The 19,602-nt window shown below is 45.4% G+C and overlaps 2 protein-coding genes across 2 annotated transcripts; both read left to right on the top strand.

Annotated features, from left to right (window-relative positions):
• The first annotated feature begins 1,731 nt into the window (after positions 1–1,731).
• ASCL3 (achaete-scute family bHLH transcription factor 3) lies at positions 1,732–7,085 on the top strand. Its single transcript, XM_003781083.1, has 2 exons — positions 1,732–1,773; positions 6,486–7,085. The coding sequence occupies exon 2, from the start codon at positions 6,498–6,500 to the stop codon at positions 7,038–7,040; it is 543 nt and encodes a 180-aa protein (XP_003781131.1). The 5' UTR covers positions 1,732–1,773; positions 6,486–6,497; the 3' UTR covers positions 7,041–7,085.
• Positions 7,086–10,925: 3,840 nt separating this feature from the next.
• On the top strand, positions 10,926–19,536 carry CUNH11orf16 (chromosome unknown C11orf16 homolog). The gene is made up of 5 exons (XM_003781511.3): positions 10,926–11,068; positions 12,268–12,424; positions 14,202–14,430; positions 15,023–15,694; positions 18,847–19,536. The coding sequence occupies exons 1-5, from the start codon at positions 10,926–10,928 to the stop codon at positions 19,041–19,043; spliced, it is 1,398 nt and encodes a 465-aa protein (XP_003781559.1). The 3' UTR covers positions 19,044–19,536.
• Positions 19,537–19,602: the final 66 nt, after the last annotated feature.

Here is a 19,602-nt window from a genome sequence, read left to right as displayed (position 1 = left end):
AAAAGCAGTACAATGGAGAAAAAAACAGTCTTTTCAACAAATGGGGCTAGAACTGGATATCCACCTGCAAAAAAACAAAAAAGAAAAAAAAGAATCTGGACACAGACTCTATGCTCTTTACAAAAATTAACTCAAAATGGATCATAGGCCTACATGTAAAATGCAAAACTATAAAACTTCTAGAAAGGAAATCTAAATGGTGATGACTTTTTAGATAAAACACCAGTCACCATCCTTGAGAGAAATAATTGATAAGTTAGACTTTATTAAAATTTAAAACTTCTGTGAAAGACACTGTCAAGACAGGGAAAAGACAAACCACAAGTCAGGAGAAAATATTTGCCAAAGACAGATCTGATAAAGGACTGTTATCCAAAATATACAAAAAACACTTAAAACTTACTAAGAAAACAAAAAAATTAATTTAAAAACGAGCACAGGTCCTTAACAGACAACCTCACTAAAGAAGATACACAGCTGGCAAATAAGTGTATACTCTCTACCACGTCATCAGGGAAGTGCGAATTAAACCAATGAGATACCACTACACACCTATTAAGCATGGCCCAAATCAGAACAAATGCTCTCAAAGATATGAAGCAACAGAAACTTTCATTGATTGCTGGTGGGAAAGCACAATGGCACCGCAACTTCAGAAGAAAATCTGGCAGTTTCTTACAAAACTACTCATAAATATATGATCCAGCAATCACACTCTAGGAATTACCCAAAGAAATCTTATGTCTCACACGAAAACCTGCCCGCAGATGTTTATAGCAGCTTTATTCATAATTGCCAAAACTTGGAAACCGCCAAGATGTCCTTCAGGAGGTGAATGGATAAATAAATAGTGGTACATTCAGACAATGGAATATCGTTCGGTGCTAAAAAGAAAGGAGCTTTCAAGCCATGAAAAGAAATGGCAGAACATCAAGGGATTATGACTAAGTGAAAGAAGCCAATATGAAAAGGCTACATACATAGGGTATAATTCCAACTATCTGACATTCCAGAAAAGCCAAAACCAGAAAAAGGAATGGTGGTTGCTAGTTAGGGAAGAGAGAGGGCTGAATAGTCAGACTGCAGGGCTCCTCAGGGCAGTGAAACTATTCTATAAGACACCACAGTGGTGGGTACCCTTAATATATATTTGTCAAAACCCATAAAATGTAAATGTATAACACCAAGAGTGAACCCTAACGCTAACTATGGGCTTGGGTGATAATGATTTCAATGTGGGTTCCTCAGTTCTAACAAAAGTGCCTTGGTGTGGGATGTTAATAGCTGTGCATGTAGAGGGCAGGGAGTATACGAAACTCTTTGGTTTTTCTATTCAATGTTGCTGTGAGCCCAAAACTGCTTTAAAAAATAAAGTCTGTTTAAGAAGAAAAAGATGTTAATTCACACTGACCTTCCTAGTATCAATGTTACGCTCTATCTAAAAATATATCGACCAATATTTATACATGAAACTATTACTTAAAGATATTTCCCATAAATAACTTTATTATCATATAATCCAGATGAATGGTGGGTGGCATTCTTGAAAGACAAGAATTTGTTACAAGTACCTAGTTTTGTAAGCACTCCTTTCTGTTTAGGGCTGTTATGTGTTGTCATATCTACCTATTAGGTAGAGAAAAACAGCGAAACCAGAACTAAGCAGTTCTGTTTAACCGTAAGCTGCTTTGCATATTGTTACTAAATGATCACCTATAAATCAGGTTCAGACTGACTCAGCTCCAAATACAGCATCCTGATGATGAAACTCAGGTAAGAAACTAATCTTAAGAATGGCCTGTGGGGGAGAATACAAACATGGTTTTTAAGAAAATCCCTGGGCACAGTTGATAAATGATGAACTTTGTCAGCTATCTGATTCATCCATTATCTTAAAGACAATGAAAGATCTAGATTTTGCTAGCAAGTAAATCATCTAGAGGAGTGGAAAGAGTTTTCATCTAGAAGTCAGGACATCTAGGTCCTGGCCCCTGCTCTGCTGCTCACTTTGCAGCCTTCTCAACCTACCACAACTCGTGAGGGATTGCAGAAGAGGACCTCTAAGCTTCTTCCCAGCTCTCGCTTTCCATAATTCAATTAGATGTACAGCTGTAGCTTTTGTTTTTTATATGCTAGATATGTTTTTATATCTCTGAAACTTGAAGCTTTTATGCTCAGCAGAGCATCCGGAATCTCTTAGGATTGTATCGTTAAGATTTCATCATTTATTTCCCAGAAGAGCTCTCAGACAGAAACCTGAGATTTTCCCAAGATAGGTATGTTAGCTGTGCTCCAATCCTAACGATCTGTATTGCTCTTTTAAAAATGTATACTCAATTCCTACAAACACATCCAGACTCCGCTAGGTTTCCTACCTTGATTCTTTTAATTGCCACATTTTTTCCATTCTCTTACTCTATTGTCTTATGGTTCAAGATTCGTCTTTGAAAAAAAGTTGATCACATTCAAATGCTACCGCAACGATTGGTGAACTTAAATAGAAATGATCAACAGAAAAAGCTGGTCATTAATGTGTTTCTAGAAACACTGTGCTCCTTTTCCAAGAATTATACAAAACACTATGAAAACCTAGAAAGTTTTAATTACCTGTGGTATGTAAAAATTACACAGATTACATCTGGGTCAACATTTAAGATAGTATTTAAATTATCTGTTCAGGGTAAAACCATATGCAAAAGAACCATTTTGTGTAATTGGCTTTGATGACATCTGCTTTATTTTTTGGTAACCTATTAATCAATTCAGGCCAAAAAAAAAAAAAGCTTCTGCTGTTTTCAGAAATGTAGTAATACAGGCTTCGTACCAACTTTCCATTATTGTGCAGCTTTCTGCCATACATCTTCTTTATCTCTTACCCCCTAGAATTCCTGGCTTGGGAATTTCCTAACTTATTTCAGCAACTTTTTCTCTTTGACAGAATCTTGGCTAGTTTTTAGTCTTCCAGATAATTTTGTTCTATGTTACTGATTTTAGGTCATTTTGGTCAGTAATTTGGAATCTTTTATTTCCTGTTGCTCTGTTTTGATTTTTAATTGGACCTGTCCCACTCATCTCACCCCCAGCCCTAATTGCTTTTCCTGGCATTGGCTCCTTCTCCAGGCTGTTTCACCATGACTCCTTGTAACCCTTCCCACCCGCCTCCCCACCCTTCCCCTGCTGCCCTTTCTGCTTCCACAGGCCCTTGTCTTGTCAGAAGATATTCTGGATAGGATTGTTCACAAGATTTGGAATACAATGGAATTCTGGTTTTAGAGCCTGCATCCTGCAGAGGTTTTGCTATACTCAGGGTGAGAAAAAAGTGCCCGTGTTATCTAACCTTGTCCATAAACAATAACACTGGTTTTGAGTTTTGTGTACCTATGATTGTTTGGTTTGCCTCTTTTTCCTTAAATATGTTATGCAGGCCAGCATGGTGGCTAACTCCTGTGATCCAAGCACTCCAGGAGGCTGAGGCAGGTGGATTGCTTGAACTCAGTTCAGTGACCAGGCTGAGCAAGAGAGAAACCCAGTGTCTACTAAAAAAAAACTAGAAAAAAACTAGCCAGGCATTGTGGCGGGTGCCTATAGTCCCAGCCACTAGGGAGGCTGAGGCAGGAGGATCTCTTGAGCCCAAGAGTTTGAGGTTGCTGTGAGCTACGATGACAACATGGTACTCTACCCAGGGTAACACAGTGAGCCTTAAATAAGTAAATAAATATGCTCATCAGAGAGAACAACCCCTCACTCCTAAAGGAGGAAAAGCAATCCCCTGAGAAATTCACAGAAAGCCATATTCCCTTCTTTTATGGAGGCTCATAATTAGATTTCAAGTTGCTTTTTCCTTTCTATTTTAGATATGTTCTTCATCTACCAACAAATGTGCTTTGGGTAACTCAATGTTCTGATTCTCTAGTGTTAAGGAAAATATAAACCAGGTTTTCTATATGGTGCAGGTTAGAAAGGGATGCTAGACAAGTATTCATCTTTGAAGAAAGGAAAGAGTTTGTGCCTAGTGCATTATACACACCGTTGTTCCTCAGTATCTGTGACGGATTGGTTCTAGGGCCCTCCTTGGATACCAAAACCCACAGATGCTTAAGTCCCATATATAAAATGATGTAGTATTTGCATATAACACCCACACATCCTCCCATAGACCAAATCATCTCTAGATTATGTATAATACTTGATATAATGTAAATACTATGTAGATATTTGTTATACCATATTGTTGAGGAAATAATGACAAGAAACAAAAAGTCTATACATGTTCAGTACAGATGCAACTATCCTTTCATTTTCTTTTTTTTTAAAGACAGGGTCTCATTATGTTGCTGCCGGTAGTGTGCCAGGATGTCACAGCTCACAGCAACCTCCAACTCTTGGGCTTAAGCAATTCTCTTGCCTAAGCCTCCCAAGTAACTGGGACTACAGGCACCCGCCACAATGCCTGGCTATTTTTCTTATTTCAGTTGTCATTGTTGTTTAGCAGGCCCAGGCCGGGTTTGAACCCACCAACCTCGGTGCATGTAGCTGGTGGTGTAACCACTGTGTTACAGGCGGCTGAGCTCCATCCTTTCATTTTTTCAAATATTTTCAATCCACAGTTGGTTGAATCCACAGATGCAGAATTCACAGATGTGGAGGGTTGATTGTATGTTTATTTTCACTTAATCCTCACAACCACCCTACGAAATAGCTAATATCTCAACTGGGCATAGGAAAAAGCTAAAGCTCAGAGAGGTTAAGAAACTTGCCTAAGGCCACATATGGGAAGGGGAAAAGCTAAGATTGAAACCTGAAGGTATCATTACTAACAGAAAAATGTTATTTTCCTATAGCACTACCCTGCCTCCCAGTTAACTGTTTAAACTGTAATGCCCTTGTAAAATCTCATTATTATAGTGAAAGGCAAAAAACTAATGGTGACTGACTGACTGATTGATTTTGAGACAGTCTCATTCTGTTCCCCAGGCTAGAGTGCCATGGCATCTGCCTAGTTCACAGCAACCTCAAACTCCTGGGTTTAAGTGATCCTCCTGCCTCAGCCTCCCAAGTAGGTGGGACTACAGGCACCTGCCACAAGGCCCACCTAATTTTTTTCTATTTTCAGTAGAGATGGTGTTTCACTCTTGCTCAGGCTGGTCTCTTTTTTGTGTGAGACAGTTTCACTTTGTTGCCCTTGGTAGGGTGCCCTGGCGTCACAGCTCACAACAACCTCAAACTCTCGGGCTCAAGCCATTCTCTTGCCTCAGCCTCCCAAGTAGCTGGGACTACAATCACCTGCCACAACACACAGCTATTTTTAGAGACAAGATCTCACTCTGACTCAGGCTGGTCTTGAACCTGTGAGCTCAGACAATCCAACTGCCTCAGCCTCCCAGAGTGCTAGGATTACAGGTGTGAGCCACCATGCCTGGCCCTTGTTCAGGCTGGTCCTAAACTCCTGAACTCAAGGGGTCTCCCTGCCTTGCCCTCCCAGAGTGCAAGTATTATAGGCATGAGGCACTGCACCCAGGTGTGATGGTGATTTTAAAAACGAGATGGATGTAGACCTATTCACAATGAAGGGACATACATTGGTGTGGAACCTCTTAGGTTATCCTTGTGTTTCATGAAAAACCAGCAAGAACAACAACAAAAACTAATTATAGATTCACTGTACTCAAAATCTTTAGTTCTATATAAGAAGAAAATTGTAAATTAGCTGTTTTAAATGTGGTAGGAAGTTTCTCACTGAAAGGAATCTCATAGTGAATATTTAAGAACAAATGATTCCTTTCGTATTTTTATTTCCCGTTTTGCTTCTAGCATAACAGGTATTATTTAAGAAGGCTGTGCCCAGGACTTTGTAGGATCATTAACTAGTTTGTGATTTCTCTGATGTGTATTTGAATATTGTATCCAGTGTCTCCCGGACTTCAGTTATTTGCATATGCCTTCATGTTTGCCATCATATCGGCGTCCCTCCTGGACTATTATCTGCTTAACTACTTTTCTTTAATTCACATTTGTGATACACATAGATTTATTTTTAAGGACTTTGTCGCTACTGCACCTGTGAAATCTGTATAGTTCACAATAAACAGGAGTTAGGGAAATTTTTAAATTCTAACTAGATGTGCAGTAGTATTACTCTTTGAGGGCTTCAGTCTGAGAGCGGTTAGAAAGCACTCTAGTGGTACAGAAGACACATTCTCTCCAGACCAAGCCTAGACCTTGTCATCACAGGACTGAAAGGGAATGGAAGGGAAACGACTTTCCTACAAGATGATTCAATGCTACTTAGTGCTATTTCTATGTACCATCAAAAAAATCCCTCTCTTACTTCACCCAGAGTATTATAACACCGTCTAGTTTTTTCCACATGAGCTCAGAAACTAGTCATCAAAGCAGAAATAGTTAAAATGTTGAACTCCAAAAACGCAGATTGTATCTACTTTCTTTTTCTCTAGCCAAATTAATAAACTTGATTATGTTTCCAGGTTAAAGAGGAAATGATGGATAATAGGAACAATTCTAATCTGCCAGACAAACGTCCTGTCTTCTCTGATTCTGCCCACTTGCCACTGACCAGGTCCTTCTATCTGGACCCCATGGTCACTTTCCACCTATACCAGGAGGCCCCTGTGCCATCCCCTTACTCTGAAGAGCTGCCATTGCTGCCTTTTCCCAATGACTCCCTGATTATGGACAATTACAGTGAACCCTGCCCCATCTCTTTCCCAATGCCTTATCCAAATTACAGAAGATGTGATTACTCGTGTGGGCCAGCCTTTATCCGGAAAAGGAATGAACGGGAAAGGCAGCGGGTAAAGTGTGTCAATGAAGGCTATGCCCAGCTCCGACACCATCTGCCAGAGGAGTATTTGGAGAAACGACTCAGCAAAGTGGAAACCCTTAGAGCTGCAATCAAGTACATTAACTACCTGCAGTCTCTTCTGTATCCTGATAAAGCTGAGACCAAGAATAACCCTGGGAAAGGCTCCTCCACAATGGCAGCCACCAGCCACCAGGACCCTATTTTTAGAATTGTCTGAGTCAGTATTTCAAAACAGAAACAAATTTTAATTTTACAAAATGGGTCTCTTACAACACCATTCAATCATTTTGTCCTAAATGTAATTTCTGTGTGGGAAGAAAATAGCTCAGATCCGTGCTGGATATTACTTCCCTGGGTTTCAGAGCTACTAAACATTATCTTCTGTGCATTGAGTAGATGCTTGGTTCATTTCTTTCAAGAACTCTAGGGGATAGCAAAGTATCTCAAGAATGGAAGAAAAAGTATCCAATGTACTCAACCCTATTATGAAACTAATTTATAGCTTTCATAGGAAAGCTATAACCCTATTTTAGCCCAAGAATACCAGGAAAGGGGAGAGGGAGGGGAGGGGAGGGGATGGGGGCGGGTAGGTAGAGGGATCACGTCTATGGTTTATCCTATGGGGGTGCATGTGAGTCTTTCTAAATGTAGAATATAAATGTCTTAACACAATAACTAAGAAAATGAAGGCTATGTTAACCAGTTGGATAAAAGTATTTCAAACTGTATATAGAAACAACACACTGTACTCCATGATAGTATTAATGTACACAGCTATGATTTAATTAAAAAAAATGAACTCGAGGGGAGCAGGAGCCCCCAGGTTCTCTGTACCCCTCACCCTGCCCTTCTCACACATTTGCCCAGAGTCTCACTATGAGAAGCTCTCACAGAAGTATGTAAAATCTAACAACCACTCAATGCTCGTCGTGCATTTTGCCTACGCTTCATGCTAAGCAATCACGATGAACCTCCCTTCGTTTGTCAGTTTGGTGATTTTTATCTATTTGGGGTTGATCAGAAATCACGATGAGAAAATGTCTCAGGGTTAAAGCAAAAGTAGTTTACAAAACCTTGTTATTTGCAATGATTTCAGACTCATCTTTTCCTGCACACAGACTTCCTCAGGCAGCTCAGTAGGATTTAAGGCAGGCTCTGAAATGGAGCTGGCTCGGGATGAACTATACTCTGCTCCTCCTATGTCTTGATTCTTCTGCACACAATGAGAGTGATAACAACGACTCTCATGCATTTATTATGAGGATTAACAGTGCCTGACGCATAAGTACTCGTGACCGCTGTTTATCAGTACCATCATCGTGTTTTGTCCTTAGCCTCACTATTCTCTAGATTCTCTAGGCCAGAAAACTTGCAGCTGCCCAGTCTTCCTTCTTCCCCTGGGACGGGCAGCCTCTGCCCGATGTCTTGGAGTCTGCCTTCAAAATGTCTCTGTTTCTTCTACTCCACAGCTGGCCCAGGCAGTATCCCCCACACTATCTGTCACTCATTTCCACTCTCACGTCTCTGTGAAGTCTTCCTGAACTTTCTATCCCAGCTGTTACTTGTTCCTTTTTGGGGGGGCGGTGTATGTATTTCTCCTGCAGTTCCTATCCTGTTTTCTTTATATACTTTACATATCCATCTCCCCCTTCCTTGGTAGACTGCAAGCTCCTTGAAGATTGTTCATCCATCCTACGTTGCTAGTACCCAGCAAAGAGCCTGAATCAGACAGGTGTAAGTGCTTGTTACTAGTCCAGTCCGTCCCCTGTGTCTGGGTCATGTTACCAGTCTCCTCTCTGGCCTCCTGGGCTCTGTTCTCAACTGGCTCCATGTTCACTCTGATGTTCTTTCTAAAAGCAGTTCCTGTCACTTTGCTGCTCAAACTGCTGGATGACTTCCTTTTGACTACTATGTTGCTTAAATTTATCAGATTGGTTTTGAAGTTCCCTACAATCTGTCCCCATCTCAAATATCCACACCTTAGTTTTCCCAGAATACCCCTTCCCCCCAAAAAGAAAATCACAGTCTTGCCAAGGCATCCTCTCTTAACTCTGGCTATCTATGTAAACTAGAATGTTCTCATTTTCCCCTTCGCCAGTGAAATCCCACTGCCTTAGTCAGGAATCCTCTCACTGAGAGACTTCAATAGCTTTTCTTAGAGTCTAACTTTGTGTGCCAAATAATTCAGCATGTAGGTACACGTCCTGGGAAACATTCTCCTGACTACAAAGGTATGTTCTGCGAGGGCAGTCGTCAGTCAGGATGCTTTTGGTTCCTAGTAAGAGAAAACTCAATCCAAATTGGCATAATCAATAAAGCGAACTCATTATCTCATATAACAGAAGCATATAGTTGTAGGACTGCTTTCAAACAGGACTCGACACTGTCCCCAAGAACCATTTTCTTTAGGTCTATCCTCTCTGTCTCTGGGATTAGCTTCAGAGTTTCAAAAAGGCTATCAGAAGCTCCCAGAACTTTCTTATTTATGTACATAGGAAGAAAAAGGAGGTCTATACCGCAGGATTCCCAGCAAAAAGTCTCGAGATTCGTTCTGATTGGAGAGGCTCAGGACAGGGGCATGGAATGGGCCGACTGCTGCATGTTCCACCCCTGGAGCTGGTTACAGGAGCCTCTCCAGCCACATGGATTTGCAAACAGAAATGGGAGAAATGGTTGTGGGGGAGACACCCACAAATGTGCCTGCATACTTTTCTGGGGTTTGCCCCTGAACACAATACCAGGCACATAACCAGTACACAATGACTGTCAGATGCTTCAAAAGCACAACCCTCCTCCTATGGGTGTTCAAATAAAAGCAGAATCTAGATATCTGTTCCTTTGGTCACCAGTGTCCACCTCCCCCCTCCAAATGTCACACCACCTCTGCTCCTCAGTAGAGTCCTGTTTGTTACAGACAAACATGACTCACATATTCATTTTAAACTATGGACAAATTCTATCTTGAAGTCCCAGGCCAGTCAGCAGCTTCCCCTATGCAGCCTGCTGCAGAATGCAAGCAGATCAACAGCCCTAGGTCTCTGTAGGTTCAGCTCCCTCCCTACAGGGCTTCTCTGGGTTCAAGAGGGCTTCCCACCTATGTGGACTCTTAGGACAGCCTGAGCTTTGGGAAATTGAGGCTAAGTGGGTTAAATGGGCCTTTCTCATCACTCTCTCTCCTTCCCCATGGCCTCCTCCCTCCTCCTTCCATGCCTTCAAGGCTTCCTGCCTCCCCTCTGCACATGCTCAGTGTGCTCACCAGCACAGCATTCCCGCGTCCGTGGCAACCTGCTTGGCAACCAGGAATCAGTTGGGCTTGAGGCCCTGAGCCCCAACTGTCAGGAGGGGCCTGAGGCTGAGGTGGAGGCCAGGATTTGGGGGCTGTGGGTAAGTCCTTTTGGGGTCAGCCCTGTGGACTTGGGCAGGGGCAGGGCTCTGGTAGGCTGAGGCAGTGGAATTTGATCTTGGGTTCTGGGTGGCAGCTGTTGTCTCTAAACAGGCCTACAGGGGTGACAGCCTTGAGATCTAACCTGGGGCCAGAATTAGTCATCGTTAGGAAGGAAGGAAGTGGCTTTGTGTGTGTGTGTGTGGGGGGGGGTCAGTTTGTCATCAGAGTTAGGATTTGTAAAGGGAAGATTGATCTTACCTTCACAAAGGAGAATATTAACCTCCTTTGGCAATGCCATCGGAAAAGAGAAAGGAGGTAAAAATGAACATATATTGGGCCACTTATGTGCCAGGTGCTTTCCATATATTGTCACCTGAGCGGTAACTGAAGCGTGGAGGTTAAGAGAGCACGCAGCCAGCAGGCTGGGCAGAAGGATTTAAAGCTGGGTTTCTCTAAAATCACAGCTCTTGCTCTGTCAACCCCTCCCCTATTCCTGAGCTGAGGTCTCTAAGGCAGGTGACTCAAAGAGAAAACCTAGCATTGCGGGAGCCGGTGGGGCCCTGGCGGTGGGCGTAGCTGTCCGGAGAGGCCCCCCTAACCGCAGAACTGGGCCCTGCCCCACCCAGGCGCCCTCTGCTGGCCGTGGGCTGCAGCTCGGCTAACGGTGCTGCTTGTTCTCAGGGGGTTCCTTAGACAGGAATCCTCCGCAGATGCGCGATGCCTTTGCCCAAATACTGCAGCCTGCCCACAACCCTGAAGGCCCCTGGCTGGGACCATGCTGCTCCACCCTGGGACCTCTCCTTCGCCTGCCCCTTCGCCCTCCGAACGCCCTGGCTCACAAGGCACCACCCCCTCACCAGGTACCTGTCTCTGCCCCTCCGGGGGAAGAGGTCTGCCCACTTTTCCGTCCTTTGTTCCTGCTCTTGGTGGTGTAACAGGAGAGAGAAGACCTGTTTCCTGGGAACGCTGAAAGGATTCCTTACTGTTTGGCCTACGACTTGCATGGAGTATAAGTGTATTAGTACAGCCTAAACCGCCCGCAGTGACCTCCCAGGTTGACCTAGCTTTTGTCCTAGCTTGTAGCAGAATCACAGATGTCACAGTTGGCAGGGGTGAGAGAAGGCAGTGGGAGATAACCATTTACAAACTTTCTAGCTCATTTACCATCACACTTTCTCTGGCATTACAGGAGAAATTAGAATTTCTGTAATCAACAATTAAGGTAGGCTGTCCAGGTACCTCCTCAGGTTCCCTCAGTATTTCTCAATTATCAGCTGTCTGAAGTGTGACTCTAAGAGGGCCAAGGTACCTCAGCCTAACGCACATGGGAATTGCACAGTTCCCGTGACTGGTGTCCTTGCCATTCAACTCAGCCTGCCCGGGTTAGGGACGTGCCAGCTGGAATAGTCTCTAGTAGCTTCCTTTCTCAATTCATTTACATGGACCATTGTGTTCAAGGCCACAGTCAAGCATCTTTGTATTCAGCTTTGTCCATGAAGTAAATGGCTTCTTCAAAACCCCAAGCCCTGACTCAACAACTCCCTCAGGCTCCTGGCCCTGCCCACACTATTTTCCAGAACTAGCTTCTCCTTTTTCTGTCCCACAGCCCCTTACTCAGCTCCTCTGTGCTGTTCCTCATTCCTGCTGACCCCACAGTGCCAAGCAGCCTTACATTTTCCTCCTTTGGCAATGCCATCCAGGCTTCTAGGCCTCCTGTTGGAATCCCACTGGCCACCCTGGAACGTACCTTCCGTCACTCTTTCATGCTCTGTTGTCTAGTCTCAGAATAAGCATTAATTAATTTGACTACATCAAGGCTAATTACATTTTGGTTCCCTGGAAACAATTCCCAATCCACAAATGCTGGTTCCCCTCACTATCCTTTCCTTCTGTCCCTCCAGAAGTTTGCCTTATTTAACAGAAGTCATAGATTGTCACTTCCACGCTGCTTTCTGTGCCCTATACCTTGTATGTCATACATCCTGGGTGCACCTCAGACCTAACTGTGAAGCATGTTCCTGGTGTCCTCCGCCTTCCAATTCTGTTTGCTTTTTTCCAGGTGTGCCTCTTATCACCCGTGTCTCCACTGTGCTGACCCAGTATGGCAGCGGCCTGGCTGGCTGGGCAGAGCTGGAGATGCTGCTGACACATGGGTCCTGGCAAGATGGGAACCAGATGGCTTCTATTACCGGGCTCAGATAAAGGCCGCTCCAGAGGTGAGTCCCTGACCCGCAGCATCTCCCCGGCATGCTGCACTGGGCAGCCCTGTCATGCCTGATGTGCCTCAGCCATGTGTGTCCAGAAGTTTGGTTTCATGGATAAGCACAGATCTTCCATGGCACATTGTAGAAGTGAACTTGTAGTATCAGTGAGTGTATTAGTTTGCTAGGGCTGCATAAGATTGGCTGGAAAAACATAAATTTGTTGTCTTACATTTTTGGAAGTCCAGGTATTGGCAGGACTGGCTCCTTCTGAGGGCTGGGAGGGAGAATCTGTTCCCTGTTTCTCTCTTAGCTTCTGGTAGTTTACTGGCAATCAGTGTTCTTGGCTTATAGAAGTATTGCCCTGATCTCTGCCTTCAACTTCACATGGCTTTCTCCATATGGGCCTTTCCAAATCCCCCCATTTTATAAGGACGTAGGTCATATTGGATTAAGGACCTGCTATACTCATGGCCTCACCTTAACTAATTTCATCTGCATTTACCCTATTCCCAAATGAGGTCACATTCTGAGGTACAGGGGCTATGGCTGCAACACAGGATCTTGGGGGTGGGGCAGGAAAGGTGGGGACATCATTCAATATGTAATGGAGAAGAAAAATTATGTTAAAAGTACTTTGTTTGGCTCGGTGCCTGTGGCTCAAGCGGCTAAGGCGCCAGCCACGTACACCTAAGGTGGCGGGTTCGAATCCCCAGCCTGGGCCCGCCAAACAACAATGATGGCTGCAACCCCCCCCAAAAAATGGCTAGGCGTGGCGGGCACCTGTGGTCCCAGCTACTTGGGAGGCTGAGGCAGGAGACTCGCTTGAGCCCAGGAGTTGGAGGTTGCTGTGAGCGTGATGCCATGGCACTCTACCCAGGGGGATAGCTTGAGGCTCTGTCTCAAAAAAAAAAAAAGTACTTTGTTCAGGAAAGTTCACTGTGTTGGATGAATTATGGGCACCAGCCTAAGGGAAATAGGAGCAGAGCATGTTTGCCCACATGTCCAGGTGGGTGCTGGCGTAGACAGAAGCACATTCCTAGCTTCAGTGGCTACTTATTTGAGGGGAATTTTTTTCTTCTTTTCAGAATTAGTTTTGTGCATATGGAGTTATGAGTGGAAAACTAAGGTGAATTCTCAAAAAATAAGAAATACAGATTCATATTTAATGATAGCCCAGTTCTGCTCAAATATAGGTTCTGCCTAGTGATTTGATGAAAATAATTTGTCACCAGACTTTGTTTCTCTTCCAAATTGGGCTGAGTACTCATAATAGCTTATATTTCTAATTAGCTAAGGCCTTTCTCCTGTCCCTTCTTTGATGTTATTTGCTTAGCTATACCTTTCCTTGGGGACTGTAAGGGCAGCACTGAGGGCTGCCCTATGGCCACAATCACTCCTGCTCATATGGTCTTCAGAGATGAGTAAGAAACCACCCCTGTTGGTCTTGGACACAAGGAACAACGTGTATTAGGGGTGTCAGGAGGGAGTGCAGTAGGGGAAGATCCAGAGAGGTTACCCCCCGGAACTGTGGGCCAAAAATTTAGTAAGAGGGAAGAAAAACAGGAAAAGGAAGAAAATTGGAAGGGAAAGGCAGGAAGTGATCAAGAGTTGCCTGAGGCAAAAAGAAGTGGTGGGAGGAGCACCCAAAACCTGTCGCTGTCCCTTTCCCAGGTGGCCCTCACTATAAGGAAGCCCGTGGGCCTGGTTATGGGGCATCTCAGGGTACCTGGGTGCTCCCTGTTGTACTTTGTAATGCCGGATCTTATTCTGAGTGTTTTCTTTCCCCCAGTTGGAGAGGCAGGGGACACTGCTTGTGGAATATGAGGGTCCCCTAGGCCCGAAGCTGCCGGCCCAGCAGCAGAGTGTGGTCTTAGAAGAAGATGTCATTCGGCTCTCACCATCTGTAGGGTATGCACTACACCTGGGGGACAAGGTGCTCGCACCCTGGGAGCCAGACCAGCAGCGATATGGCCCTGGAACTGTTGTCAGGGGCTTGGAGACGAGAGACTCTCAGAGAGGTAAGGGATGCTGCTATGACTAATTATCACCAGTCCCCAGAAGGAGCTGGGCTGGTGACCAGGCCAGAGGAGAGAGCAAAGCATGTCTCTACAGCCTAGGGCTCCTAGAGGCATTAAAAACAGTCTCTACCCCCTTACCTGCTGCTCCTGGAGCAGCAACAGATAGACAAATCATACCTTTCAGATTATAAAATGCTCTTTTTGTTTTTTTTTAAATCAGGGAAATGGCCTTAAACTATTCTGTCTGTTGATTTGTATACCAGGGTGTGGTGGGGTCACCCTGGTATTCAGGACCCATGCCACCAAGGGCTTGAGGGCTGGACAGTCCTATTCTACAGGGCCAGTCAGCACCACTGTAATCCGGAAAGTGACAACAAGAGGCTACTAACTGAGGATGCATTTTGGTTTTGACATGAACTGGGCCCCCTCCAGGTCACCAGGGGCAGGGGGGTTCATCCAAGTTCACCCAACTGGAAGTGGTAGTAAAATGGCACAGGTGAGGGGAATGGGAGCCTTTGGGGCTAGGAGGACCCTTATCTCAGGATTAAGAAGAGGTAATTGAAACAAAATGTTGCCCTTTTCTGTTACATAGCATCAAAGGAAGAAGAAATCACGGTTCACTTCTGGAATGGCAGAACAGCTAAAGTGCCTCTAGGTGGCGTCTGGTGGGTGCCCACTGCTGTCTGGAAGAGGGCTGTGGAGAAGCTACCCAAGCCTTTCGCCAGGGAGCACCCCAGGGCCCTCCACAGGGCCTCTTGCTGCTCTCTGCTGGGGTCAGCCACCGGATGCATCGCGAGCGGGCTTCCTCTGGGCACTCCGTTCCTGTGTGCGCCTTGCCACCCCCACACATGCTGCCAGCTGCTATGCCAGGGCTGCCTGTGCTGTTGCTCCTTGGCTGGTCCCTCCTGGTGGCCTTCAGCCCGGACCTCACAGGTCACAGCTGGAGAACTTCCAAAGTCAGAGCTGAGTCCCACAGTACAGCTTTTGCCCCTGGAGGGTCCCAAAGAAGAGGAAGTAGCAGTGCCTGCTCCCGTGGCTCTTTCTTCTTCTTCTTCCTCCTCCTCTTCCCTCTCCTCTTCCTCCTCTGAAGAAGATGCTTTGGAGAATGATCTGGAAATGGGCCTTTCCCAGAGACTGATGGTGAACAGTGCAGTCAACACAGACCCCATCCTTCTAGAGGAGTCTCCTAGGCAGAGGGGTCTCTGCAAGCCCGAGTGGAGGTATTGGAGGAGAAATGGGCCTGAGCCGCACCCTAGGAAGCCAGGTATAGTAAGAGAGCAGGCTTGTCTTCCAAGGTGGGGACTAAGGCCCCTTAGGAATCCGAGGCTGGTTTCCACTCAGTGTTGGGAGTGGGAGTAATACTTAGGAATCAGGTCATACAGAAGGGGGGACTATGCTAAGAGGAAGTGGCCCAATAAGAGAGGGGAGAGGGGCTGCTGTTTGTGCTGGGGCTTGCATTCCTCCTGAACGCCTGTCTTTTCCTTTCTCCGTCAGTCTCTACTGACAGGTCACTGCCATTGTCCATTTTTGCCCCCAGTCTTTTTCTTGGACGCCTTGATTTTTCTCTAGATGAATTGTCAAAATGCCTCTGGGTGTGGATTAGATTAGAGCCAATGCCCCGAGAAGCCCATGAGCTGGCCCTTCAGTTCTGGTCAGCAGCCCCTGTTCTTTACATGGGCCCCCAGTAAGTCAGAGGAGGAAGGACCAGGGCACTGCACTGTGCTGCCTCTCCTTCACAGCTGTCCTTGGCAGCCTGCAGCCATCCCCAAACCACTCTCCCTGGAGTGGAGAATCATGGGGCAGGCCCTGGCAGGTTTGGGGATCTCCAACCTGCCATCGGTCTGCCTCATCACACACATCCCATCTAAATGCCCAGTGGGGCCCAGAAAGAGCAGAGGCCCAAGTCAGTGGGCAGAGCTGTGTGAAGGGTGAGACTGGCCCCTGAAAGATTCCTGGTGTTCCAGGGTCACTGATGCAATGTTCAGTGAAAGGGTACCAAGGCAGGGACACGGCAAAGGTTAAGGGGCACCACTGCTAAGGGCTTAGGAATCTCCAAGTACTGCCTACAATGGGTGCCACGGTGTGTCCTTGTTTGAAGCCATTGCCCCATTTCTAAACAGCTGTTCAGCCAGAGGATTGCTTAGCCCATGGAGATTTGAGTCTTGCCCCAGGAGAAAGAACTTTATTAGTCTTCAGTTTCAGAAAGCTGAGAAAATTTTCTACCCTGAGAAACTTTCTTGGGTGAGCTTCGGGCTTTGGGATGGACAGGGATGGGTGTAAGGCTGCTGCAGGTGTATTTTGTATGAGGGTCACAGGTTTTCCCTGGTTTTCAAGCTGTGGGACCTTTCCCCCACCTCTAATTATTATAGGGAAATAATTAGAGGGATAAGAATCCAGCCATGGCCAGCTGAGCTCTTTCTCTACTCTCCAAAAGAAAAATCTGAATTGAAAATATAAGTGGGGGACAGAGTCCTGGGCATCTGTGAAATGAGCTACTCCAATCTCAGAGTAGTGAGCCTTGGCAGCAGCCACTCAGAAATAGCAGTCTCGATGAGATCTTCCCCCCCCCCCGCCCCAACTAGCAATGATATAAAGAACATGATGCCAAAATCTAGAGTTTTCATGCTCAATTCTCCATAGCTTCCTCTGCCTCCAGCTTCAGCACAGCCTGGAGGAAGAAAAGCTGAACCCATCCAACAGAAAGGAGTCTGTGAGGAGCAGCTGAGACAGCACCAAGCCCAGCATCAGGGGGAGGAACTACAGTGGGGTGCAGAGGGACCTGGGAGCCAGATACGCCCCAGGTGTCACGTCTGTGTCCCCACTGCTGTGGCCTGCTCCACAGCCATCTCTAAGCTGGTTCTAGGTCCAAACAAATTTCCCCTGGCCCTGAGTACATGCTGCTTTTACCTCTGCTCCACAGAGCCACTTACACTCTGAATCTCTTCCCATCACCCTGTTTAAATAGACCCACTCTCAAATTTTCCCGAAGTAAATTCTAATAATTCACTAAAGGGAAGAGGAATATTGTATCTTTGGTTATCTGGCCTAGTTTTCCTGTAGATGCTGGATCCTTTGTTATGCTCCAGGGAGAGGTTAATTTCTGGGTCTGGGGCTGACCCATGAACATCTTTGAACATGTTCCCAGATACAGCCTGTGATGGGGTGTGCAGAAACGGGCCACCCCCAGCTCTTGTCACAGATGGGGTACTTCCTGTCACAGCTAATGGGTGAAGATGAAGCACATAAAATCACATGTGGGGCAGGGCTGGACACAGTAGGAAACACCAGAGGTTTTCTTTTCTCGGCCTCAGATTCTGTGTCCTTTTAAAGAAACATGCTGCTTGACTTCTCCTAAATATGCTTGATATTTAATCAGTTCTTGGTATCAGTACTTGATGTCAGTTCGGTCAAGTACTGATGTTTGACAGTCTGGGGCCCTGCCTTTTACAAGCCTTTTCTATGGATTCCTCTGCCCTTCACACTTCTTCACTTCCAGCGACTGCAGGGAAAGGTTACCATGGGATCCTAACAATTCTGGAGAGGCCAGAGCGTTGGCTGCCAGCAGTCACAGTGCTGTCCCCTTGCTTAGGACTGAAACAGGACTCAGTCTGTAGTTTTAAAAGTAACTCAAAAAGTATTCCTTCCTAATTTTGTTTTAGAGACAGGCTCTTGTTCTGTTGCTCAGGCTGGAGTATAGTGCTGTGATCACAATTCACTGCAGCCTCAAACTTCTGGGTTTAAGCAGTCATCTTACCTCAGACTCCCGACTAGCTAGGACTATAGGCATGCACCCCCACACCCAGCTCAATTTCTTAAAACTTACTATCTCTTCTCTGTGATCCTTCTTTGAAGCTCTTTCAACTGGTGGCAGTTGCTTACTTTTGCTTCCCCTAATGGATGTTTGAAAAGCACATCTGGGCTCAGCGCCTGTGGCTCAAGTGGCTAAGGTGCCAGCCACATATACCTAAGGTGGAGGGTTCGAATCCAGCCTGGGCCCACCAAACAACAATGATGGCTGCAACCAAAAAAATAGCCAGGAGTTGTGGCAGGCACCTGTGGTCTCAGCTACCTGGGAGGCAGAGGAAGGAGACTCACTTGAGCCTAGGAGTTGGAGGTTGCTGTGAGCTGTGTGCCAGAGCACTCTACCCAGGGAGACAGCTTGAGGCTCTGTCTCAAAAAAGAAAAGCACATCTGATAACTTCTTTCCCCCAACTCCAAATCTGAGTATCAGAAAAAAACTCAAAGGGGTAATGGCCAGAAGTGATTAACAAACTTTATTCTCTTTAAAAATACAAAACAAGGCTAGGAGCTTACAGACACTTAAGAGGTTCAATGATCTTGACATAGTTCTACTTGTATCAAGACTAATCCCATCAAAATGGGGACATGTTTAACATGATTAACTTTTGGGTTTAGGAACAAGAGGTTGCAACATCTGGAATGAAGAGAGAGAGAAACAAGAGAGAGTACAAATTGTGGGAGTGAAGATTCCCAAGGAGCTGGCCCGGAAAGCCACCAACACAAAGCCACCACAGACCCTGCCAGAGGAAGCTGAACACAGAAAACTCAATCAGGGCGTTGTGACACATAAGAGAGACAAAAATTCCCCCTAGACCGAAGTCCTGAGGATGTAGGTAAAGCTAAATGCCTGGGAAGGGGCTTATGTATTCCTTCCATAGTTCCTATACCTTTTTGGGGTTACACTCCCTTTGAGAATGACCCTAGGCCCCTCCAGAAAAATGCACAATTTTGCATATAATTTCAGAAGGCTTACAGAGCCCATGAAGTTTATAATAGGCTTCTTGGGAGTGCAAGGATCCCCATTCAAATGACCTGCCCTATGGTTTGGGGCATGGGTCTGCTTTACAATGCCCTTTGAATATAGGACTCTGTTCCTCACCAGGAATATTAATATAACTCTACTTAAAACTTTGTTTTCCTCATATAAAATACTGGCACTTTTCCTGAACACAGAATTATTACCCTCAATATGAGATGAATCACCGGCAACTAAACTGGGAGATATAACAATATTGGTGGTATGGTAGTTAAGAAATGTTTGGGATACACTAATGATTTTTTAAAATCAATGGCTTTTTAAAAATTTTTTTTGAGATGGGGTCTCACTCTGTTACCTGGGCTAGAGTGCAGTGTTGCTATCATAGTTTACTG

Source organism: Otolemur garnettii, unplaced genomic scaffold (assembly GCF_000181295.1).
Source record: "Otolemur garnettii isolate 467f Iridium unplaced genomic scaffold, OtoGar3 scaffold00001, whole genome shotgun sequence".
Classification (NCBI taxonomy): domain Eukaryota; kingdom Metazoa; phylum Chordata; class Mammalia; order Primates; family Galagidae; genus Otolemur; species Otolemur garnettii.
The sequence above is the reverse complement of the archived record's forward strand: the minus strand, read 5'-3'. Positions and strand labels throughout refer to the sequence as shown.